Source organism: Solanum tuberosum, unplaced genomic scaffold (genome assembly GCF_000226075.1).
Source record: "Solanum tuberosum cultivar DM 1-3 516 R44 unplaced genomic scaffold, SolTub_3.0 scf00114, whole genome shotgun sequence".
NCBI lineage: Eukaryota > Viridiplantae > Streptophyta > Magnoliopsida > Solanales > Solanaceae > Solanum > Solanum tuberosum.
In genome coordinates, this window is record NW_006239038.1 from 1,346,110 (window position 1) to 1,370,956 (window position 24,847).

Below are 24,847 nucleotides of genomic sequence, written 5' to 3' on the forward strand. Positions count from 1 at the left end.
AAAAAAATATTTCAATACTAACCTTCATAATAAAGTTTTTTCTTAAATACACAGACAATATTAAGGATGCTAGTAGCAAGATTTAACTTAAATACACAGACAATATTAGATAAAATTCTCACTCTAAGATTAATCAAGAAAATGTTTCAATACTAACCTTCACAATAAAGTGAGATTTGTAATCTTAAAAATATAGCAAGTACTTGATATAACAATAACAACAACAATAAAAGAAAATTTAATAATATAAAAATTCTTTATACTATTGACGAACATTAATTAAACTTCATTTCCGCTTTTTGTCTTAGTCCAACCTATTTGCTTTCCAAAAAGCAAAACAGGTGTCAAAGCAACATCAACATCAACAGCATCAGGATTGAGTGCTAAATCCATTGGCAAACCTTCAACATTCTTCACCACATCAATCACAAAGGTATTGCAACTCTCATTTGTTCCATTCTTGAATTCATACAAGTTGAAAACAATTGTATCTCTGGCGCTTAAGCTTTTAGCTCTCACAAATTTGTGCCAACCCTTAGTGAAGCTGAATTTTTTACTACTTTGGCAGTAGAAAAACCTAAACTTCCATGAATTTCTTGAGCTATCATAGAATTCAATCTCTTCATTATGTTGGATGTGAGAGAAGTATTTTATAGCATATCTCCTGGGGATCACAAACATTTTATTTCCAACATCATTCGGAGTAAGCACTTTTTGAAAAAGTTGCTTAAACGAAGTTTCAGTGTTACCCTGTAAACAATATTGAAATTTTGACTTTTAACAAGAGGATTTTTTCAAAAAAAAAAAACATAAACTTTTCTAGGGTTATGATCCCTAAGTAATGTTGGAATTTCATACTCCATGTGTTAAATATTTTCTAATTTGATTTCTACTTTTACTTGTTATTTTTGACAAATCAAGAAAGGACAATTTTTTTTTCTATAATACCCTCAATTTATTAATATTGAGTTAATATCTTTGAAAAATGTAATGAGTAAATATGTTTGAGATCCTATCAATTAATTGGGGTAAAATGGTAAACTTAGTATATCAATTATTATTATTTTAACAGGTGGGCCAAGACAAAAATTAACAAGTAAATCTGAGCAGAGGGAGTATTTTAAGGAGGCTTACATGTTGTATGCAGATACCATTGTAGGTGACCTAATAGCATACAAAATTCCTACACTTCTGAATTATGATGTATACAATTTAAATTCTTATAAATTTGAACTTTTTGGGGATCGTTATTAAAAAAATAATCTCCAGTGTGATATGCAATAACAACATGCATATCCAGTATAACCTACAAGTGAAGTTTGATACGAGGAGTGTGTACACATACCTTAGTGCCCTGACCGTTATGTTCGTCCAGAACACCTTTCATGAGTCTTGAATCAGAAATAATATTATTTTCACCTTCCATGCTGAATTCTGAGAAAATTCAAAAAAAAAATTAGGAAACTTTAAGAAAATGTAAAAGATTGATAAGTACAAGTTCAAATGTTTAAATTTATGTATAAAGTACACAAATCCCAACGATTTGGGTGCTAATTACATCCTATTCCGAAAGTTTTTCAAAATTATAACAATTTCAGATTTTTCAGAGTATGTATCCGGATATTATAAGAGAGAAGTAAAAATAGATTTGTAATTTATTCATATGGTAAAAAAAATTAGATTATGTTTTCTAAAGTTGTGTAATTACAAAATTTTCCCTAAATTTATTGTTTAGACACAAAGACCAAAAAGTAAAAATAATAATATTAAAAAAGAACAACAACGCAGTTGGTCTCACTCAATCAATATTTGTTATCTCATAAAGTCACTTTTTCTACTGATTTCAATATTTTTTCAACAAAGAAAATGATTTTATGAGTAGTAAGAACTATTAGTTGACTGAGACCATCTGAGAGATCAATTCAACTTTTTTTCTAAATGCTACTTTCTTTTTCTTTTCAAATTTTATAAATTTTATGTCTAAACGTCCATGGAAACAAAATCTTTTTTCATTAGATCTTCTAAGGCCCTCATTCTTTCACAAGTAAAAAAAAAGAGTTTTCATATAAAGATTTAAACAAGAATAATTTTTTTAAAAATAAAATAGATAGGAAAAAAAAATCATATGAAAAATTATTAGGAGAATGAAAAAAAAAACATACCTGATTATCTCAAGTATTAACAGCAGAAGCTATGCAATTTTCAACAACATCACAAATTTATTATTGCTATGATAGACTCAAAAGACCAACATCTATATGTCCTTTTATATAATGGTACCATGTAGATTGTAGTTAATTATAGATTATTAATTAATTAATTTAAAAGATTATTTCAATTTAATGAAAATTCCAAATTTGTAGATAAATAGTTTTGACTTGACACATCGGAGCAATAATTTATAAAATAACAATTTTACTATATTACCATTTGATTATAATAAATTCAATATTTTGTAAAGTATTATAAAATGACAATAATTAATAATAAAGACAAATTAGAAATCAAATGAGAAATTATCTCTTTATTTATTAAACTGGTCAAGTAAAAGTGAATATTTAATAACAAAAGTTTTAATTGATTTCAAGATACTAAGATCTCGTTTGACTATAAATTTTGAAACTTAAAGTTGTGTTTGGAGATGCATTTTAATTGGGGAAAAAAATTGTGCGTGAAAGTAAATTTCTCCTAAAAACTATTTTAGACCATTTTTTGGAACTTGAATTTTTTTTTTAAGACAATTTTTTAAAATCATATCCAAACTATATGGTCAAACAAATATTTAATGATATATGTTAAAATTTTAATTCAAAATATTTGGTCAAATAGATATTTAATGATATAGTTTTAAAATTAGATCTGGTCAAACGCTAGCTAAATATTAGAAGAATAAATTATATAAGAAATTTTTTTAATCAACTTTAAAAGTGTAGATTTAATTGGCTTTCTCCATAATTCAAAGTCATAGATAATTTGAAAATTTTAGATATTAAAAAATAATTAAATTACAATCTTGTTTTTTTTTAAAAAAAAAAAACATAAGAAAATCAATCGACATATTTTGTGTTGAAAACCGCATTCTTTTTAATCTTAGAGGGAATACATGTCTCTAAATTGGGGAAATATTTCAAGGTTATGACCTAATTAGGTTTTAATCAATCATTAATCAAATATTTACGATTAAGGGGTTTACGATTTCGATAAAAATTGATTCAATTCGAAAACTTGAATCAAACTGACTTTTATTTGGTTTGGTTTTTACATTTTTTAAAATCAATAATATTTTATTGCTTTTTTATTTTGTTAACATTTTTTTGAAGAAATAATCTAAAGACAAATTATATACATATTTTTTTAATAATTATATACACATAATATATTATTTTTATCAATAACTTTTATGCGAAAATGCAGCACTCTAATGAAAAAGACTAATGTATGATGTGTCGCTTCTTCTATTTGCGATACTAAATTCATATTCACGTCAAAACAATCGATACCATATTAGATCACGACTAAATTTAGATTCACATCGAAACACTCCCGAACAAAAGCGATTCTATACCCAAGAGGAATCGAACCCGAGACCTCTTGATTAAGGATGAATGAGTACTTACTACTGCACCACAACCCTGATTGATCAAAAATTTTGTGTCACGTTAACATGAATAATACATAGACATGTACTTATATTGGAAGAACAATTATGTCATTTACCTTACAATTTTATTGTTTACCTTTTTTAATTGGTATACATGATTACACACTATCATACACATATTATATACATTTTATACATGTGTCAACTACTTTTAGTTTAACCATCGGGTGGAGAGTTATTTAGGTTTATTCTTTGAGGATTCTCAAAACGGTTAATTATTAATGAAATTCTTTGTCGGCTCTCTGTAAAATATTCGTTTGTTCTAGGGCTTTCAAACACATCATAAGTTAAGTCGATGATGAAAATAACCAATTATCTGCAATAGTAATATAAATTGTATCCCTCTCTTTTTTTTTTTTTTTGCCCTACATCACCACATCAAGGAATATGGGAACGTAAAAAAAGAAGGGGGGTGGGGGTGGAGGGTCAATACAACTTGTTTCGACCTAGAATAATAAAAAAGCTCTAATATTAAAATTTGAATTAATATAAAATAATGTATTTTTTTTAATAACAAAAGACAAATAATTGAATCCTTGAATTAATTAATTTTAAAAAATAACATTCCATTCTTTTCCAAATTCATCCATAACTTCTTTTGTTGAAAATTTCAAATTTTCATATACTTTCCCAAGATTCATTTTCCTCTCTATAATTATTTTAATTTTATTTCTTTAATTGTTATCCCCAATATTTTGTTATCATATTCATTCAATTTATGTGATTATTTTATTTTCTCTGTTTATATTTACCTGCCGTCCTTACTAAAAATAGATGTTCATTAATATTTCCTCCGCTCACTTTTAATTTTCATGATTTCCTTTTTTAGAGTCAAACTATAAGAACTTTGACTAACATTTTACGATGTATTTTTTCATCATATTGATATGCAAAAAATTGCAATTTATAGTACTTTTAGTAGAATTTTTGAATATCTAATTTTTTTGTTTAATATATCAAATTAATGTAATTTAATTTAACTTTGAAAATTAGTCAAATTGACTTTCGAAAAGTGTTACATGACAATTAAAAGTGGTCAGAGGGAGTACTTGTCATTTTACAAAATCAATACATAAATGACAATATTCTTCTAATTTTACCCTTGAGAGTAATTAGCTTTGAAAATATACATTTGACCAACATAGAAAAACTAATAATTAATTTATGTTCATTGGTCAAATTAACTAAAAAATAAATTAATTCATGTTCATTTATTAAAATCTTGTCTTAAAAAAAACACTAAATAAGAGTACAATGATAAAGTTATCAGTTTCTGAAGGAGCTTGAAACCTAAAATGGTGATGACTAAATAGAAACGGGGAGTACCTTTTAAACCAAGTATATACATCCTTTCATATCTTTGTTACCAAAATATATATTCACCCTTTTTTCTCACTTTTCTTGATATTCAAAATTGATTAACAGTTTGAATTTTTTTAATTTTTTTTTGTGTGTTTTTATGTCATTTTGGACAGGCAAAATTAATTTTCATGTAGGTGAAGTTGTTTCAGATTTGTGCTAAGGTATGCTTTCTTCTTTTTGTTATCCTTTTTCATGTTCTTTTTTTTTTTCATTTCTATAAACAAATTAAATTAGATCTAAAAGCTTTAATCTTTGAAATGTGTATTGCTTTCTACATTTATGCCACAACCAAACAAAAAAAAAGGAAGAAAGAAAGAAGGGATTAGAGTTCTAATTTGTCATCACAAAAGAAAAATCTATTATTTTTTAATAGATCTAAGTTATATACACTATCAAATTATAGATTTGTTTACACTATATAATTATGATTTTGTATGTTGTTTGGTTAGAAAGATAAGTATTATTGAGTGGTGGTTAGACCGATTTGATTGTATGGGATGAAGTGTTTTCCAGTCAAAAACTTCTATGTTTAGAAGATGTAAGTTGCGGAAACGGGGATGTTGAGATGGATGTGTAGAAATACTAGAAGTGATAAGATTAGGAATGAGGATATCCATGAGAGAGACATCCGTGCTAGACAAGATGAGGGAAGTGAAATTGAGATAATTTGGGCATGTGAAGAGGAAATGCGCAAATTTCATAATGAAGAGGTTTGAGAGGCTGGATATGTGGGTATGCGGAGAGGGAGAGAGAAGGAAAGGTAAGTGGAATAAGTATTGAGAAGAGTAAGTAGACAGAACAATAAGACGCAACTTCAACTTATTGAGGACATGACCTTTAGATAGGAGGGTGTGGAGGTCGGTGATTATGGTAGAAATAGGTAATGGAGTCTTGTCTTGTTTTTAGACTAATTTAGGTTTGGTGATATTTGTCGTAGTATTAACCTCATTTATGTAATTTCTTGCTTTGATAACTATCATTATCTATTATTTATTGTCTTTAAGTTATTGTATCATTGCCTTGTTGTTATTGTTTCCTTATTAGTTGTTATGTTTTCTTCATTATCATTTTTCCTTTTCATACGTACTTCGAAAACAACTTCTATCTCCCTCAGGTAGGGTACGATCTGCGTACTCTCTACCCTCCCCAAATCCCCACATTTATAAAATTTCATTGAATATGTTCTTATTGTACTTGGTAATAACTTATGTTATTGAATTGTTGAGTATCCACGAGGGTGTAATAGAATGATTGAGAATCATTCACCTTTAAATTAGAGGTTTCAGGTTAAAATTCTTGAAACGGAGATTTTCTTTTTTTTAAAAACGCACAAATATCTATGTCATAAACTTGCCATGTATATTATTCAATCACGTTAGCTTATATTTTTATTAATCAATAGATTCATCATAATTTTATTTTTTCGTAACAGCGTAGCACTATGCATGATACTAAACACTAAGAACCCAAACTCAGACTAGACATTAACTTGATTAATTTCTACTCATACTCAATTCGGTATTGTAATAAGTTCGGTTGAGCTCTTCTTGACTTGATGGTGTAACAAATTTAATTGAGTTCAGTTCGCTTAGCTCGACACCCAAACCTAATAAAGATTTTATAGTAATGACCAAAAAGTTTTCCGAGCAATTTGAAAGTTTTGACTAAGGATAAAAGGCATTGTTAGAGAGAGAAAAACCTCATCGAAAAGGTGGCAAAAGGGTAGAAGAAAAAAGTAGAGGGACCATCAAACAAAATAAAAGCCTTAATTACATAGATCATAATAACGTGAGATTCGAAAAACAAACAATAAATTAAGTACGATAGCAGGCTCGATTGAGCCCCACTCAACTTGATGGTGTTACAAACTTAATTGAGTTAATTTGGTTCTCCCTTAGCTCAATGCCCATACCTAGCTAGCTAAGGATATGCAGTCAAAAAACTTTCCGAGCTCAAACCTAAAACATCTCACTAAAAATAGATTGCGTCGAAATTGGAAAGGTGGAAAAATGGCAAATGAGAAAAGTAGAGGGACCACCAACCAAACAAAACAAAAACCCTAACTATAAAGATTATAACAACATACGCTTCAAAAAATAACAGTACAATAACAAGCTCGATTAAGCGCAGTTTGACTCAATAGTGTAACACGCTCAATTAAGTTCAACTCACTCAGCTCGACACCCAGATCTATCTAGCTAAAAATCTTTCCGAGCTCAAATCCAAAATATCTGACTAAAAGTAGAAGATATCGAAATTGAAAAGGTGGCAAAAGGGTATAAGAGAAAAGTATAGGGACCACCACCCAAAATCTCAAACAAAACAAAACCTTAATAATTACAAAAAATTATAACAAACGCAGTATTCGGAAAACAAACAATAAATTAAGTGGTTTTTGTGTGTATCCATTTATTCCTCAATTGTAAGTGTAACGGACTTCTCGTAACATGAATTAAATTATGCAAATTCAACAAAAACACACAAAAAAAAAAAGAGAAACAAAAAAAAATTGCAGAAAGAAAAAAAAAAGTTTTTCTTTTTCTGCAGATTATAAAAAAAAAATGCTCTATATAGAAGTTAGCTGAAGAAATTTTGAAAAAAATTAAAACAATTTTTTCTCATAACTTTTTATTAATTTCATCGACCCTTTATCAAAAAAATATTCACAATTTTTTTTTTTGGGGATAAAGGGCGATGATATATATATATCTTTAGCCATTTTATCAAATTCAAAAAAGGTTTGATTTTTTTTTTTAATCTTGTTTTGGGGTAAAGATATGATTTTTAATTTGTTGTAACATTTTTTTTTTGTGTTTGCAGGGTTGAATTTGTGAAATTGAATTTGTTATCCTCTTCTTTTCTTTTTTTTTTGAAAAAAAAAAATGAGAGGAATATCTGATAATGTTCATGGAGTTATATTAGCTATATCATCAAGTATTTTTATTGGAGCAAGTTTTATTATTAAGAAAAAAGGCCTAAAAAAGGCAAGTTCAACTGGAGGAACCAGGGCAGGTAAAAAAAAATTCTCTTGATTAATTATTTGCTTAAATTAACTTTTTTTTTTTTAAGTAAACCCTTTGCAATTTTATTTTTTTGGGTATAGTTTGATGAGTAAATATGTTGAGCTTATTTTTGTTTTTGTTGATTCGGGTCGGGTTATGGGTAGTCTATGTGTATCAAGTTTACATAGTTGTGTATGTAACATTTTATGCAAGCAGTGTCGATTTATTGTCACAACTCAATTTGTATGTAGGTTTAGTTGTGGGCCCATGTGTAGAAGTTCTAAGGTTTTAATGATGTTTATTTTGCATTATTTTAAGCAATTTCAATTTCGAGCTATTAGATGTGTGCGCGTGTGTGAATTAATGGTGAAGTAGTGTCATATGACACGCGTTGTATAAAGTGAAGTAGTGTTATATGACACCCCTTGTATAAATGTTGACTTTATTTTGCTTATGTTGATATCGGATCGTATAGTCTATGTGTATCAAGTTTACATAGTTGTGTAATGTAACATTTTGTGCAAGCAATATCGGCTTATTGTCACAACTCGTAGCTTGTATGTAGGTTTAGTTGTGGGCCCGTACATAGAAGTTCTAAGGTTTTTAATGATGTTTACTTTGTATTGTTTCAAGCGATTTTGGTCTATTAGAGGCGTGTCTGTGTGTGTGTGAATTAATGGCGAAGTGGTGTCATATGACACCCCTTGTATAAGGTGAAGTGGTGTTGTATGACGCCCCTTCAGGGACATGTAATTTGTCCTTAGAGACTCGGAATTGGTTCCTTTTTATTGTGTTCCTCACTTGCGTATGCAACATGTTGTTTTCTTCCTCTTGCTTTATAACTGTCTAAATACTTGTATGTAGAGTTCATGCCATGTAGAATACTGTAGTTGAGTCAAGATTTTCACTAAAGGGATTTTAAAATATAAAGAAGTACGCACAGAAAACAAGCAAAGGGGATTCAACATATAGTATATATATATTCGACTTGAAGAGCTCTAAAGTCTTTGTGGTATACAAATGTCTGAATTGGGAAGAAATGACTTAGTTTCTGTTTTCGTATAGGGAGTTTGAACATATGTCGATATGGTTGTATAGGATTCAGCATCTTGCTTGTTATATTTTTCTATTGTTTCTAATCGATGCTAGGATAAACGAGTTCTGTTATCAAGATCTATACGTGTGTTTAATTTTTTAACAGGTTCAGGAGGACACTCGTATCTGCTGGAACCAATGTGGTGGGCTGGGATGCTAACTAGTAAGAGTCATAACTCAAACTTAAATGTATGTTATTGTTATGTGTTTCTTTTTTCACTTTACGCAGACATCTCTACCTGTAACAATGATCAAGCACAGCGTATGTAAAAGACGTTGGTATCTTGTTTAGCTACGATTGTTCTTTATGATGCTCCTGGAAAATATGCATATTCTTGAACATAGATCGATGAAGGTGCTAGAATTCTTATTATGCTTGTCACTTGATAGATTAACGAATACTTTTAACTCTGTTATAACAACGACATGCTTAGTTATCCGTATTAAGGTAATTCATGGTTAGACTATTGGCCACAGCTTGCTTTCCGATGCATAGTTAGCTTGCTTGCTTTCCCCATCCATAGGTCGTGTTAACCCTATGAGTAAGTCTAAGCCATTTCAAGTTCCCAGGTAACGCCTAGTTTAGTGTAGCACCTTGGTTCTGCCTTCTCATTGCCGAGTCTTGCTTCTGATCTCTCTTTGAGTCTCTAGTTCATTACTGTTACAGTTTTATGTAATCCTAAACTAACGTATGCTTGCAGTGATCGTTGGAGAGGGAGCTAACTTTGCTGCTTATGCATATGCCCCGGCAATTCTTGTGACTCCTCTAGGGGCTTTAAGTATAATTGTGAGGTATGTAATCATGTAGCATTATTAGGGTAAAATATGACTCGGAAAAGCTTGTTTTAGTTTCAAAACTCATATAGTTTTCCTTTGCAGCGCAGTGTTAGCCCATTTTATTTTGAAAGAGAGACTGCATATATTTGGGATTGTTGGTTGTGTCCTCTGCTTGGTTGGCTCTAGTAGTATTGTCTTACATGCTCCTCTGGAAAGGAAAATTGAATCCGTCATGGACGTTTGGCACCTAGCATCAGAAGCAGGTATTTCCAAAACGCAATCTCAGTTACATTCTTTCATTTTCAGTGAAAGTTCATATTACCGACCCCAACTTGCTTAGGATAGAAGTGCATTTGTTGTTGTAGTAGAGAAGTAAGGGTGGTGGTAAATGTTGCCTTTACAAGCGTTGGCGTTTCCCTATGTTGTAAAATCCTTTAAGTTGGAACATTGCTTTAACACATGTGTTTTTGAGAAGAACAGGATTCATTATATACACATGTGTAGTCGTGGTGGCTGTGCTTGTCCTTATTTTCCGGTTTGTTCCTAAATACGGGCAGAGGTATATGGTCATTTACATCGGAATCTGTTCTCTCACGGGGTCTCTCACGGTCAGTATGTTCTCCCTTTTTATGTATTTGCACCTGCAGTAGTTCATGGTTCTTTCATATGCTTATCGCTCGTGTTTTCTCTTGTGATTACTCAGGTCATGGGAGTGAAAGCAGTCGGAATCGCTCTAAAGCTCACATTTGAAGGAAAGAATCAGTTCAAATATTACCAGACATGGTTATTTACTGTGTTTGTTATCATCTTTTGCCTTTTGCAGCTGAACTATTTGAACAAGGTATTTGCTTAATTCTCTTAGAGAGCCTTTTGATGAACTTTCTGTTAGCATCTATGTTGCTCGAACTCTTCAAAAATATTGACGGTTGTGTGTCTGATCCTTATTTTTGGAGAGTCCGAGCAACATAGGTTAGCATTGCTTAATGTATTCTCGCACCTTGTATAACAATGAGAAATTACATACAAAAAAGTCTAGTGGAGTTTAAGCGCGAATTTAGAAGTTTGTATCGACAAACAGCAAATTGTCCAGTCCAATTTACTCCTGAAGTGTTCCATCTGAGATATATACGAAATTGTTTAGTTTTACCACTTAGATGATTGATATGAGCTACCGATTCATAGGGAAACAGAGTTAATAGTTTGTAGTTTCAAGCTATGTTGCTCGGCTCTCCAAAGATGTTGTCACATCCATGTCGGATCTGTCATCTGACACGCACCAGATGATATTTTTGAAGAGTCGAGGAAGTTATCTTCGTAATATTAACTACTACTCAACTATTGTGTTTTGTAGGCACTCGACACATTTAATACTGCAGTGGTTTCTCCAGTATACTATGTCATGTTTACAACACTGACCATACTTGCCAGCATGATAATGTTTAAGGTGATTCAACAGCTTCTTGTTTCTCTTTTCAGCATTCTTTAGTTTTATCAACTCTCACTTCTTACAGATGCGCGACATGAATCATTTGTTACTATAATCATGTCGAGTTTCTGTAATACTGGAAGCAAAAATCTTCAATCGCGTTTGAACTTGAATTGTTTGTTATCCACTTTCTGTAATATTGGACGCCATCTCCTTTGTTATAGTTGCATAGATAGTCATAATCATTTCTTACTACAATCATGTCTTACTGTAATCTTGGTTGTGTTTCTTTCATCTGAAAAAAGCTATGTTTCTCAGACTCTTACGTTGTTGGATCCTCCAAAAGTAGTACATTTTTGAAGGATCTGACACGGGTGGAACAACATTTTCGGAGAGTCTGAGTAAGATAGCAGAAAAGTTCCAAACTTGACAGCTATTTTTTTTGTGGGAATGCAGGACTGGGATCATCAGACTGCAACACAGATAATAACAGAACTGTGTGGCTTTGTAACTATCCTCTCTGGTACTTTTCTCCTTCATAAAACCAAGGACATGGGGAATAGTCAATCAACAAATGCTATTCTCCTTCCAAAAAACAAGGACATAGAAAGTAAGGCGACGAACGAAAACTCGAAAGAAATTATTGAGGTTTGAAGAAAACTTCACAAGGGTTGTGTGTTATCTGTACTTTGTATTATGGAAGATAGAAGCATTTCTTGTTTGGAGAAAAACAATAGAATTGTATGTGAAGCTATGGCCAAAAAAGGGCAAATATTTTTGACAGTTTATTGAGATGCTTCCTCCTTTGTGTTATGTTGTCTTTGAGTAAATCATTTCAAGTTTGGATCATGATTTGAAAAGCTTCTTTTGAATGATGTATACTGATGGTGTGAGAAGAGAAATGGATGTGAAAAATGTTCTTGGTAAATAATTTCATTGTGTGTGTATATAGGACATGAGTACAATATGTATTGAAATATTATTAGTTACTCTGTCTAGTAGTTGTATGCTAGGGAACTAATCCATCCACCGTTAACACGTCTTAGGTTCGAGTGTTGAGAATAGAGAACCTTTCAATAGGAAGTGCAGTATCAAGTGTAGTATCCCCCTCTCTCGTCATATAGCACAAATCTTTACTAGTCAGGTTAATGGGCTTCAGATATCAGATGGTTGAACGAAAATATAGCTAACACAATCCATCCACCCTTAACATGCCTTAGGTTCGAGTGTTGAGAATAGAAAACCTTTCAATAGGAAGCACATTATCCTTCTCTCCCAATAATTGGCTTATATAGCACAAATTCTTACTAGTCGAATTAATGAACTTCAGATACCAAATGATTGAACGAAAAAAATAACTTTTATTAGATAACACAATAGCTCGTGTTGTTTTTGTTATGATGCCTAGATATATCTCCTAGGATTTAGAAAGTGTAATTTTTTTTGTTTTTCCATATTTAACATGTCAATATAGTTGTTATAAAGGATTACTCATAACAACCTTTAAAGTAATCTAATTGGATAAATAATCTTTTACATCGTCGCTCGTCAATGCATTAAACTTAAACTCCAGTTAATATTTCCACCACAATTCCATTTAATGAAGATATGCTTTTGCAACAATTGAACAAAAGCTAGATGCCTAGATTACAAAATTAATGTGAAGCTTACACTTATTAATATGGAAGTAAATGAAACTGCATTCACAAATATACTCATCAGATAGAAATACTACAAAATATATAAAGGACGAGAGGAGATTGCTCAGATGATAAGCACCCTCCACCTCCAACCCTAAGGTTGTCAGTTCGAGTCATCAAGAGAGCAAAAAGATGGAAGCCCCGGATAAAAATAAACAATGGAAAAAATATAAAGATAACTTAGATAAGTCTCTATGAAGAAGAAAGCCAACAACTAATGGATGGCAGAACAAGAAGAATGTTATTTTCTCTTTGTTTTTTTCTTTCCCTTTTCTCAATCTTTTCTCTGGTTTGTAAATTAAAATATTCAAGTCTAAAGCACACAAGAACAACATATATACTAAAGAGACCTAAATCTATACATAACCAATGTTCCATGTTTTAAAATAGGGTACATGCCCATTTGCATTTTTTGTTAATCTCATCCTCAGCATTGTCAACTCCGACCCCACGGAAAGCACAAACATCCCTGCGAATAACAGCAACAAGGAGACGTTAGAAAACGGTCTATGAACAAATGAGTAATACTTTGCTAGAACGATTAGTAAGAGTTCAGAAACAATTATACTGCTGCCTACATCAGATGGGATGCTTTGTGCACCGGGCTGCCCTTTTTTATTAGAAAGAAAAGAGTGACCAGAAGCTTGGTCTGAGCCAAATGAGTTGCATACAATGAGGTTGGGGGGTTAGAGTCACTAAAGGAAAATGGGAGAAGCCGCTGCTGGCCCCTGGAGAGGGGGTTAGTATATCGTAAAACCAAATGAGTTATTTACCTTTCCACTGTCATTTCCATATCGCTTTTGACTGTTGGAGTAAGATGTATCAGTTGATGTGGAAGGTACTTTTGCTGAACCAGTCTGCTTCTCCTCTCGCACTTTGTTAAATATTTGCGTGTAACCTTCTGCTGATGCAGGATCATTCTCATCCCAGTCACCAAATTTAGGAACAGCAGGGCTGTCATCAGGCTGAAAATGCACTTCTATTATGCTCTACTTATAGTTAAAGAAAGCAGTCTGGGACTATTTGTTGTTGCCATATAAATTGAAAATCAAAGAAGATGATAATGTTGGCTAGTACGACAGTCTAATTAATATGTCCCAGTAGCAACCCTTTTCTCACCGTGATTACTTACCTTTTTTTCTTCTTTTTGTTTACTTTCCTTTTATTTTGAAGTAAGTTTACACATTCTTTGCTACAGTCAGCAGAACAGTAAAATAGGAAAGTAGTATAAAATTCTCAGTCATGAAGGTTTGAAAATAATCTCCCTTGAGAAGGTTTGGAATGGAAAACTTTTTATTTGTTCTCACTACTAGTTCTCTCTTACTAATTTAGGAAAGAGAAAAGGAAGTGACTTCATCTTTTTCTTTACATTCTTGCAAGTTTGGTAAAGGTCCTACTAATACTGCTGCACAAGTGTATAATCATACTAGTTCTGAAAGTCAATGGAAAGAAAATGACAAAAAGACCTACCGTGTCATCACCTTTTGCAGCTGATCTCAAACGGGATCTTCCAGGTGTAGAGGGAGCCAGACCATGAGTACCTTCAGATGAAGCCTTTCTTTCCCATGAGGGAGAGGAGACAACACCACCTTTGCCTCCAGGCCTTCCATGGGAATGTGGATGCAGCGGGGAATGCTCAATGCTGCGATCAGGTCCCACACTTTGCTGAGAGGCCCTCTTAGGTGTAGCACCACCACTTAAGCCACCATAGCGATGATGAGGTGATTCCATAGGAGTTCTTCTCCCCATGTTCTCATTGCGCAATGGGGAATCAGTAGGTTTCCTCAGGTAACCCTCTTCTCGGCTAGGCCGTCGTTCATGCCTTGGTGTTAGGATTTCAGGGCCCTTTATTGTTTCTGATTCTGACTTGTTGCCTCCATATTTCTCACCATGTCGCTGTGGAGATGGGTAAGTTGGAACTTTGTGCCCCATGGTGTCTGGATGCATTGGGGAGCCAGTTGATTTCCGCAATTCTACATCATCTCTGCTGGCAATACGTTCCGGCTTCTGTCGTACACTATCTGTTCCATTTTCACCTTTCACTTTTGCCTCAAGATATTGAGGATCATTTGGATTCATTTTGCTTCCTTTCTTACCCTTAGCAGCATTCTCAAAATAGGTAGTATATTGAACATCTTCATCCCTCTCCCACTCACCAAATTTTGGTACTTGTGAGAGCTTCTGCAAGAATATGCAGCCACATTCATGTCGCAAACATAGCTTAGACAGTGCCCACACTCCATTCAATTAGATATACAAGTAAAAGGAATGAAAACCTAAGAAAGTGTAACGCAAAACAAATTTGTACGACCTGGTAAAATAAGCTTAAGACTATCTAGGGAAAACTTGGCTTCTATGCATTCCATTATGTGTGGACCTGATCTGGTCTTATTTTGGAATTCGCATGGACCAATTTTCTATTTTTTTTGTTTATAATAAGCTCCCTAAGGAAACCTCCAATATTGAAAATAAACCAAAACTATCACCCTCGACAAACTCACTACAACAAAGATGGTATACATCATATATATGCCAAGTGGAACACTTGCTATCTTGGACAATGAAGTGTTTATTAGACTATCTATTGCATCATCCATTAGTAATGAGACATATTTATTTATTATATATTTAACATCGTTTGCCCACTGAATAAGAAAGCATAGGTATATCAACCATTAGTGGTCATCTCCAGCCAATATTAAACAACAGGCCCTACAGAGCACCGTATATTAACAACTTAACATAGTTTTTGGCTCGATGTGTCAGGTTGAAGATTCATCACTTGACTCAAGGATGCTGTAAGCATTGAGCTGAACTCATTCCTATGAAAGACTGAACACAGAGAAGTAGGAAATCAATTGTAAACATCACTCTTAGAGAAAAACAGATAATTGTTAAGAAAATGGATCTCAGGCCTAAATCAACCCCAAAAATTAGCTCATACAGTGAGGACTGTCTAAGATCTTGTAGGAGAAAACAGTACATATTTTCAACCAATATGGGACTCTCCAACAATCTTGCACATCCAAAACTTGACCTCTTGAGCATAAATAACAGAACATAGGGGTCCAACATTTGGTAACATATCAATAGGAATGGGTCTGGCTCTGTAGAGGAAGAGAAGGCATGTACGACACTGTATAGTAGTAACGTAAAGTTGAATGGTTAATTGGAGAGACAAAACAGAAGCAATCAAATAAAACGGACTGGGAAATGATGTTTGGATTCAATGATATGAAAGACTAATTTTAAGACCCTATTGCCTCTCAACTTTTAGTATCACTTTTACTATCAATCATCCAACATAATCTGGATAAGATCTTGAGTTAAGTCAGTACTCACATAACAAATAAATGTGTGCTTTATTGTGCACTCTATTTCCATTTGCCAGAGAACTTCAGTAAAATAAGGAAGGCTAAGGTTTCTGGTGTCAACCTAGCATCCAGCTGACAGAAATCAACTCAGCAGATAAGCGTCATCCCATTGTGTGTCTAAGATACCTACTACACTCTAATCCATTCCACTATATATAACAATAGCTTAGTGGTATCACCATATCACCAAGTGAAAATCTTCTTAAAAGATACCAGTACTTCACCGACTTGAAGAAAGCCCATAAATTGCACTTAATTCTACAACTTACCAATTTCAAATAATTGAAGCACAGTGAAAAATCTAATGACATCTTTGCAGTCTTTATCATTCCTCTATCCATTATTATTAGATTTGGTCTTTTCCTCCATGCCTCTCTACCTTCACAAGGTAGGGGTACGGCTGTGTACACACCACCTTCCCCAGACACCCACCCCCCTTGTGGGATTACACCAGGTATGTTGTTGTTGTTGTTGTTTTTGGTCATTTCCTCCATCCCATGTATATTCGCTTCTAAATGATTAATAGATCTTTTCTAGTCCCAACTTCTAGCTCAAGTGCTCAATTATCTAGTTTCAGAAGTTCTATTCCACAAAATCCAAAAACTGAAATGCCCTTCTATAGTCACATTTCTTTAGGAAAGATCCAGTGATTTTGCGCTTTCAATTATCTAACAAACATTAACCACAGACCAACACTGACAGTTCCCTAATTGCAGCTGGAAATACGTATAGTTTAGCTTTAAGTTTCAGCTAAACCCAATTTTTAAAACTACTATACCCTTGGAATTTCACTAGAATTAAGCAAAATACAGATAAGCACTTACCCGTACACACCCATAACAAGATCAAGTTAATTTCAACACCATGAATCGAATCAAATAAAGTTCAGTTTCAACATGAACAAGCACAATCAATCAACTAAAGTCATTAAGCTATTGAATCAAGAACTCACTGCCATTTCATAAGGGTCTGCAGTTAACATCAGCTTAGAGAAAATTCAGCTGAGATGTAAAATGAGGGAAAGAACCTCAGACCCTGCTATTGTTTAGTTGGATTTTACTAGAATTCCACAAAATGCACATAACCATTCAATTTCACCCCCACCCCACCACCCCATTTGACAAAATCAAGTTAATTTCAACACCATGAATCAAATCAAGTTCAGTTCCACCATGAATAAGCTCAATCAATCAACAGCTATTAAATCAAGATTATCCTTTTAACTCCCAAAACCTCAACAAACTTTACAAAGAACCCATTCAATCATAACCAACATTCCACAGAACAGAGAACCAATTTCAGCTCAAAAATTTATCAAAACACAAGATAAATCAGATCAACAACTCACTGCCATTAATAGCAGCTTAGAAAAAAAACCTTGCTATAATTTAGTTGGATTTCACTAGAATTCAACAAAATGCACATAACCATTCAATTACACCCCACCCCCACCACCCTATTTGACAAAATCAAGTTAATTTCAATACCATGAATCAAATCAAGCTCATTTCCAACATGAATAAGCTCAATCAATCAACAACTACTAAATCAAGATTACCCTTCAACTCCCAAAACTCCCACAAACTTTACAAAAAATCCCATTTAAGCATAACCAACATTCCACGGAATACATACTACACAACCAATTTCAGCTCAAAAATTTACCAAAACACAAGATAAAACTAGATCAAGAACTCACTGCCATTTCAAAAGGGTCTGCAAGTTAACAGCAGCTTAGAGAGAAAAATCAGCTGAGATGAAAAAATGGGAGCTTTCCAAGATATCTTTTTTCCTCCTCCTTGTTGTGCACAGAGTGTGGAGCCAACTCACAGAAAGAGAGAGAGAGAGAGGAGAGAGAAAATTAGGGGTAGGATGACCGGATGACTGGCGCCACCAGTGACGTTTCATATCCAACATACTCTTCACCATTACAAACGTCAAGACTAACCATCTCGGGATAAAATACATTCGATATCATATCATATCATATCACTTTTAAATAATTTGGTATTACAATTTTGTTATCTCTGTGTGGACTAAACTTAAGACACGTGTATTTAACATTTTAATTTCACCAATTTACCTTTTAAGAAACCTTTTCGAAACTTTACAAACTTGAATAGAGAGAATTTAGTTAACTATATTTTACTTTTATAAATTACATAATTATTTAAAATAAAATGATCAACTAGTATAAGACGAAAGAAATGTTTTTATTTTTATTAAAAAGAACACCTTTTTGTGAAGCACATGCAGTATAGCCGGTCAATAGTAGGTTGTGAATTTGTCGGCATTAGACAGTGTAATATGTAACCAACATGCCTAACCTGTTATTTAATTTATTTATTTAAAAAAAAAATGTTGCAGGCACTAATAAATTATGGGTTAATATTGTTTTAAGAATAATATTTTTTCTTATCATACCAAAAAAAAATAGGAATAAATGAAAATCTAGAAGCATAAGAATAGGATGATAATGTCAGAAGTGTAGGATCAGTCAATCTATTATTTTATATAATCATTAAATACTACTAATAATGACAGTAAGCAGTAGTTATCTTTGCCTTTTCTGTCAGAACTCAGAACCTAATGTTTTTCTTACTTATTATGACTTGTCACCTTCCAATATCGGATAACTTTGTCTATCGAGACTTGCACAAATGAAAAAAACTCCCCTTGGGAGCGAACCTAATAAATATTGGGATAACTTTGTCTATCGAGACTTACACAAATGAAAAGAACTCGCCTTGGGAGCGAACCTAGTATTGAAATCACAGCATATCAAAGTCTTGGTAACCTTGGTGTCAAACAAGAAATAAATAAACTCACGAGTTTAAGGATCAAAATCACACCTAAAAAGTATCGTTGTTTTTTTAGTTTTTATACTTTAACTATGAGGTGTGTGAGTTTTCTGTCTTTGTATCAATGAATGTTTATCGAAATATATCTCAACTATCAATTGATCACTTTTCCTAGACGGGTAAGAAAAGTGGACAATTGATAGTTTAGATGTGTTTTGATAAATATTTGGTGATAAAACGGGTAGAAAACTCACGCACCTCATAGTTCAGATATGAAACTCAAAAAACGAAGATACTTTAGGTATGTTTATGACCTGTATTCATATATCAACTCAAAGTTATGACTACAATAGATAATATAGCTCATTTGCAAAGTCTAATAAACTGAGAATTCACTCTGCAAATAGCCAGCTCCTCCAATAGTGAAAAAAGAGAGATCTCATTGATGCAATACAATAGAGAATTTCTGCAATATGTAGCTACAAGCAGAGAACAAAAAAATGAATATATGTTCTAGTTGTCACAAGAATAGAACAGAGAATAAACAACGAAAACGAAAGATCAGATGAATTGCTTTAGAAACTCAGTAGCGACAAGCCTCCCTCGCGTATTCACTGATAGTTTCAGTTCACTGATCTCCTTATCAATATCCTGCAATTTCACAAAAGAAGCAGATGGTTCACAGTTTTATATAGCTTCTCTTTGAAAATAAAAAGGCGGCAAATCCTGTCCTCATTTCCACTGGGAACTATACATGTTTTTTTTCGAGGAGAGTATCTTTTATGCTAGATTGTTTCCTCCCTTTTATGTAGGCAGTCTAACCTAAGGCAAACGTTAGTGACTGATTCCATGGCTCGAACTCGTGAACTATAGGACTGAGACACCCCCTTGCATCTGATAATAGAGGCAAATACCCTTTGGCAAATCATTTTTACTAACTTCACCAATCTTTTTTATCTAGAAGAAAAGGTTTGGTCCAATTTCATTAACTTCTGTTCAGGCAACCCTCAAATTGTTCACGGAATCCAGACTCAGAAAATTTCAAAAAGTTCGTAAGTGATTGATGCAGAGGTTTAACTGCTACTTCATCCTTGGGCCTAAGGGGGTAGGAGTGGGGGTTAATAATTGTACCTCCATGAATTGCACTATGAAATCAATAAGCTTCTGCTTCTGCATGTCTTCGCAATGATAATTTGTAATGAGAAAACTAATGTCGTAGCCCTGAAATACAACGCCCAGCAAAATTCAGATGATTAAAAGTAGGTCAAGAAACAAACAAGTTATTCATCTTCCTTGATAAAGAAAATAGTCTCAGCTTATGTCTAACACACACATATCTGATTCAGTGTCAGCTAATAAACTCACAGGCTTTAGGCTTAGTTGCTACTTTATTTTATAAGGAAAAACTTGAGTACATCGAAAGGTGATTATTCTCCAAACATTGCTACTCTCTATCTAGGACTAATACAGATAAAAACTAAACACTTTTTCATGTTATCAACCAAGCCTGGGAGGCAATCACATGGAGGTTGCCAACAAATCCGATTATGAACAAATGGAAGGGGTAAGGTCTGCGTACACTTCACCCTCCCCAAGGCCCAGATGTTGTTGTTGGTGGTGAGTAAAAGCAGAGAGAGTGAGAGAGAGGAAGGCAAAAAAGGACGGGAACTAAATTGGTCATTCAAGTTCTGTCAAACATGACTGCATAATTTTAGTACACAGAATTATAGAACATGCCAAAGCGTGGAATCAGATACAAGGAGTTGAAAGGAAATCTAATCCAGCATATAAGAGGAAAGAAATACAAACCTGAACCGGCTTTCTCCTCAACACCTGAAACGCTTCTGCTCTCATAGACAAAAATCTAAGGAACTTCTTTGTTAGTATATTTTCAAGTTCATCTGACTGTTTCACCTGCACAGCAACAATAGCATATGAGGAGCTTAAGCTTTTTCTTTCCGAGTGATTTTCAAAATCCAGAATCTTAAAGTTCCTTGCAAATTCTATTTTTCTTGTAGGCAAATCCCAAGTTTTGTTTTACCATTTCATTTGAAATACAACACACTAATGATTTGATCTCTATACCAGTCTGTAGCGTATGGTACTACAAAGAAAGATCTGGACTACTAATGAATACTTAGCCAACGGCCTTTAGCATGGAGAAGCTGATGTATAACTAGAGAAATATAGTTTATAAGAAGGAGCAGAAATGAGAAAAAATTATGCACATATGTTTAGACAACATGCACCATCATTTGTAGCTGAGTTGCTCTTTATATAGGAATATAAGAATCAATGTATGTGAATAGCAAAGCAAACCTACCTTTAGACTTATTCTTAGGGAATTAATAGATGTTTCAATCAAGCACTTTTCAGCCTCATTTCTACAAATCGTAACCTGTGAATTGGTACATGGGAAAGATTGAATAGATCGACATAAGACATGCAGCTAATAACAAATATTTGGTACGTGAATTCTAAGTAAAGACAGTAACCAATAAGAGCATTAGAGGCATAGTTCAGAACTTGTACATCCAGGGTTGGAAGAAAATGAATAACAATTAATCAGAAACTTTCAAGTTACACTAAATCTAAAATTATCATGCCAGAAACTGGTAATTTATTATAAAGAAGCATACAGACCAACCATTGAGGGTGTGCTAGCAGAAAACAAAAATAAAAATTCATCCTTATACACCTAAAGCAGGACAGATAACTAAGTTCTTTGGCACCTTAAATTATTGATTATTTCGTCCTAACTAGTTATGGAGAACATGTTTACCATCAAGATAAAAAAGAAACATAACTTCTTCCAATGGAAAGTATCATGGACTAAAGTTGCATCAGTGACGCTAGATGACCTAAATATAAGGCTAGTTAGAGTAACCAACCAACTAGGACAACTTGTTACATCTTTCAAGAAACTCATAGTGAAGTAAGCTGGCCTAATCTAATACTAGCTAGCGCCGCCCCAACCAATTTGGACAACTTGTTACTTTGTTGCATCATTAAAGAAACTCATCGACAGTGTGTTGGCTGCTAAATTAACAACTCGTGAGCAGGTTTTTGACAAATAGCTACTCATGAGAGAAAAATTATATTATTCTAAAAGCAAGAACTCTCTAAACACTTCATAAATATCATGAACAGAATAACACCCAATCACTACTTTAAGAAACCTTATGCATCTATAAAACGAGTCATAGTAACATGTAATTTAGATTGGCAATGATTGTACTGAGAGCAGATGAGCAAACTATGGGAACATGAAAGTCTGTCGAACAGAGATCTTCAAAATAAAGATCAAAGTTAAGAATATAAAACAGTTCTTACAGGATTAAGAAGAAGTTCTGGGCTTGTCCTGAAGAACATACAAAATGAGAAAAACATTATTATTCTGATCTACACACTTTGCAGGTAACAAATAAAAGGGAGCAATGAGTCAACGCGTGTTGTAAGAAAGGTTTTTCTCATTGTATCAATGCTGCACATCGATTCCTCTAGCCCATAGAAGGCATTCAGTACAAGTTTTTCTCCCTAAAGAGCTGAGAACTCAACAACAGCATTTTAGTAAAATAGTAAGTTCTGCTGCAGAAGTGATACGTGTATGCAAGTCAAAGTTTATGTTTTAGGATCCAGCCATACTATATGTAAAAAGAATACACATGAAATTCGTCTGGATAATAGGAATCCACATGCTGTGAAGACATTTGATGAATAACAGAAGAGAAAAATTATGTAATGCTAACCGACATCATTAACTTTGAGTAAAATGAGACAGCATCATGAAGTCATACTTTAATTCAACCTCTGGTTTGTTATGCCTCTCTACTTCTTGGCATGGGAAATTCTGCAACCAGCCAACAACCATGACAAAAGGAGATATTAAGACAGGGATAGAGTAACCAATACATCATATTTACTGAATAAATGGTTGAAGGGGCTTAAAAGTCAAAGCTAACACTTCATCGCATGACTAACAACAAATTATTTTTTCAGAAATATCAAGATATGTCAAATGCAACAAACTAATTGGCTGAACATAGAACATATGGTGGCTGAAATAAAACACAGTAACAACTATTCCTCAATTCCAAGCTAGTTGGCTGAGCGAATAACATATGATTAAAGAAGCATAACAATATTCAGAGAAGGCAATGAAGAAAATCATAATAATAATAGTACAATGGGATGCAGAATTCAGACTACATTTTTTTGTTGGGGGTGGAGAGGAGTGGGAAGTAGTGCTGATAACATGCTGCATATGGACTCTCTAATCAAGCATTTATGACTGCCGGAATTAGAACTATTAAGTGTAAACAGAATGTCCTAGATGCATGGGAACTCAACTTGCCTCGAATCATCCAAAATATCATAGCATTATGCTTTAAATTGTCTCAAACTACCAAACTTCGTTCATGTCTTGGTGTACAAACCTCAAACATTATATCACAGGCCAATGACAATGCAAGTCAAACACAACAACTAAAAGGACTCAACTAAGTATTTAGTTTAACTGCAAAAATCTCTAATGATATTTAACATGTAGAATGCTACATACCTGAAGACACATAGCTGCCTCGAGCGTATTTCTTATGCATGTCAGATACAATCGCAATGGATTTGCCTAGAAATTAATCAAAACAATAACTGCTCAGCATTTTGCAGTAAGTACCTCCACCCCACCCTAGCCACTCAAACACACACACATAAAAGATTACATTTATAAACAACCAAACCCATACATTGCTGCCTCGAGCGTGTTTCTTTTGCATGTCAGATACAATTGCAATGGATTTGCCTAGAAATTTATCAAACCAATAACTGCTCAGCATGTAACCCCCTCCCAACATACACACACACATAAGAAAAAACACTAACATGCCCCGAGTAGTCCCACAAAGTAGGGTCTGGGGAGGGTAAAGTGTATGCAGACCTTACACACACAAAAAAAGATCACATTTTTACACAACCAAACCCACACATTGCTGCCCCGAGCTTGTTTCTTATGCATTTCAGATACAATCGTAATGAATTTTCCTTGAAATTCATCAAAACTATAACTCCTCAGCATTTTACAGCATGTAACCCCCCTCCCCAACACGCACACCGTGTAGTCCCACGAGAAGGGGTCCAGGGAGGGTAAAGTATACACAAACCTTACCACACACATAAAAAAAGATCACATTTTTAACCAACCAAACCCCTTTCAGAAATCATTCCATCTAAAATCTCATTCATTTCATAATTCTTAAGATCCCCTACTCTCCAAACTTTCACCATATACATAGTAATAAGTGCACAACAGTAATAAGTTCACTAATATATTCGACAACAACATACCCCGCGCAATCCCACAAGTGAGGTTTAAGGGAGTATAGAGAGACTGTTTCCGATACACCCCTCAGCTCAAAAATGCACAAAAACATTCTGAAACTACAAAAATTTAAAATCTTGGATCTAAACAAGAATCAATTCAAACACATCTCAACATAATCAAATCACTAAAAACCTTAAAATACTTACCATTAAGGATTGTATTTCTTGATTTTCGCTTTGAATGGAATACAGTATTAATCCGATCGAAGTTTTAGCTGAATTCTGGGGTGCACGTTAAGTTAAAGACTGCTAAAATGCGCCCAAAAATTA

General features: G+C 33.5%; 4 protein-coding genes across 5 annotated transcripts; 1 reads left to right on the top strand and 3 right to left on the bottom strand.

Moving 5' to 3' along the window:
- Positions 1 to 279: 279 nt before the first annotated feature.
- Positions 280 to 1,426, bottom strand: LOC107061037 (AP2/ERF and B3 domain-containing transcription factor At1g51120-like). The gene is made up of 2 exons (XM_015309733.1): positions 1,346 to 1,426; positions 280 to 750 (listed from the first exon to the last, which is right to left on the bottom strand). Exons 1-2 carry the CDS (start codon positions 1,424 to 1,426, stop codon positions 280 to 282), a joined length of 552 nt encoding a protein of 183 aa, XP_015165219.1.
- A 6,450-nt stretch (positions 1,427 to 7,876) lies between these two features.
- On the top strand, positions 7,877 to 12,221 carry LOC102583207 (probable magnesium transporter NIPA2). Its single transcript, XM_006349855.2, has 8 exons — positions 7,877 to 8,035; positions 9,227 to 9,283; positions 9,822 to 9,912; positions 10,000 to 10,160; positions 10,378 to 10,505; positions 10,601 to 10,738; positions 11,249 to 11,341; positions 11,780 to 12,221. Exons 1-8 carry the CDS (start codon positions 7,906 to 7,908, stop codon positions 11,975 to 11,977), a joined length of 996 nt encoding a protein of 331 aa, XP_006349917.1. The 5' UTR covers positions 7,877 to 7,905; the 3' UTR covers positions 11,978 to 12,221.
- A 954-nt stretch (positions 12,222 to 13,175) lies between these two features.
- LOC102583531 (RPM1-interacting protein 4-like) lies at positions 13,176 to 18,342 on the bottom strand. Its single transcript, XM_006349856.2, has 4 exons — positions 18,097 to 18,342; positions 14,494 to 15,204; positions 13,797 to 13,988; positions 13,176 to 13,492 (listed from the first exon to the last, which is right to left on the bottom strand). The coding sequence occupies exons 1-4, from the start codon at positions 18,100 to 18,102 to the stop codon at positions 13,460 to 13,462; spliced, it is 942 nt and encodes a 313-aa protein (XP_006349918.1). The 5' UTR covers positions 18,103 to 18,342; the 3' UTR covers positions 13,176 to 13,459.
- Positions 18,343 to 19,580: 1,238 nt separating this feature from the next.
- Positions 19,581 to 24,822, bottom strand: LOC102583856 (actin-related protein 2/3 complex subunit 4). 2 transcript variants are annotated; one of them, XM_006349857.2, is made up of 8 exons: positions 24,725 to 24,822; positions 23,760 to 23,825; positions 22,996 to 23,048; positions 22,532 to 22,559; positions 21,522 to 21,596; positions 21,008 to 21,112; positions 20,330 to 20,419; positions 19,581 to 19,849 (listed from the first exon to the last, which is right to left on the bottom strand). In XM_006349857.2, the coding sequence occupies exons 1-8, from the start codon at positions 24,725 to 24,727 to the stop codon at positions 19,760 to 19,762; spliced, it is 510 nt and encodes a 169-aa protein (XP_006349919.1). In that variant the 5' UTR covers positions 24,728 to 24,822; the 3' UTR covers positions 19,581 to 19,759. The 2 variants fall into 2 exon arrangements, with proteins under 2 accessions (XP_006349919.1, XP_015165275.1); XM_015309789.1 differs by lacking the exon at positions 24,725 to 24,822 and adding an exon at positions 24,542 to 24,614.
- Positions 24,823 to 24,847: the final 25 nt, after the last annotated feature.

Excerpts from the sequence above, each read along its gene's own strand:
- LOC107061037 (XM_015309733.1), bottom strand. The coding sequence starts at position 1,426 with ATGGAAGGTGAAAATAATATTATTTCTGATTCAAGACTCATGAAAGGT. Across the intron at positions 751-1,345 it reads ATAACGGTCAGGGCACTAAG|GGTAACACTGAAACTTCGTT; the intron begins GTATGTGTACAC and ends TATTGTTTACAG.
- LOC102583207 (XM_006349855.2), top strand. The coding sequence starts at position 7,906 with ATGAGAGGAATATCTGATAATGTTCATGGAGTTATATTAGCTATATCA. Across the intron at positions 9,913-9,999 it reads GCTTTAAGTATAATTGTGAG|CGCAGTGTTAGCCCATTTTA; the intron begins GTATGTAATCAT and ends TTTCCTTTGCAG. Across the intron at positions 10,161-10,377 it reads GCACCTAGCATCAGAAGCAG|GATTCATTATATACACATGT; the intron begins GTATTTCCAAAA and ends TGAGAAGAACAG.
- LOC102583531 (XM_006349856.2), bottom strand. Across the intron at positions 13,989-14,493 it reads CTGCAAAAGGTGATGACACG|CCTGATGACAGCCCTGCTGT; the intron begins GTAGGTCTTTTT and ends GTGCATTTTCAG. Across the intron at positions 13,493-13,796 it reads ATGGAAATGACAGTGGAAAG|GGATGTTTGTGCTTTCCGTG; the intron begins GTAAATAACTCA and ends TGTTATTCGCAG.
- LOC102583856 (XM_006349857.2), bottom strand. Across the intron at positions 22,560-22,995 it reads AAACCAGAGGTTGAATTAAA|GACAAGCCCAGAACTTCTTC; the intron begins GTATGACTTCAT and ends TATGTTCTTCAG. Across the intron at positions 20,420-21,007 it reads TGAGGAGAAAGCCGGTTCAG|GGCTACGACATTAGTTTTCT; the intron begins GTTTGTATTTCT and ends GTTGTATTTCAG.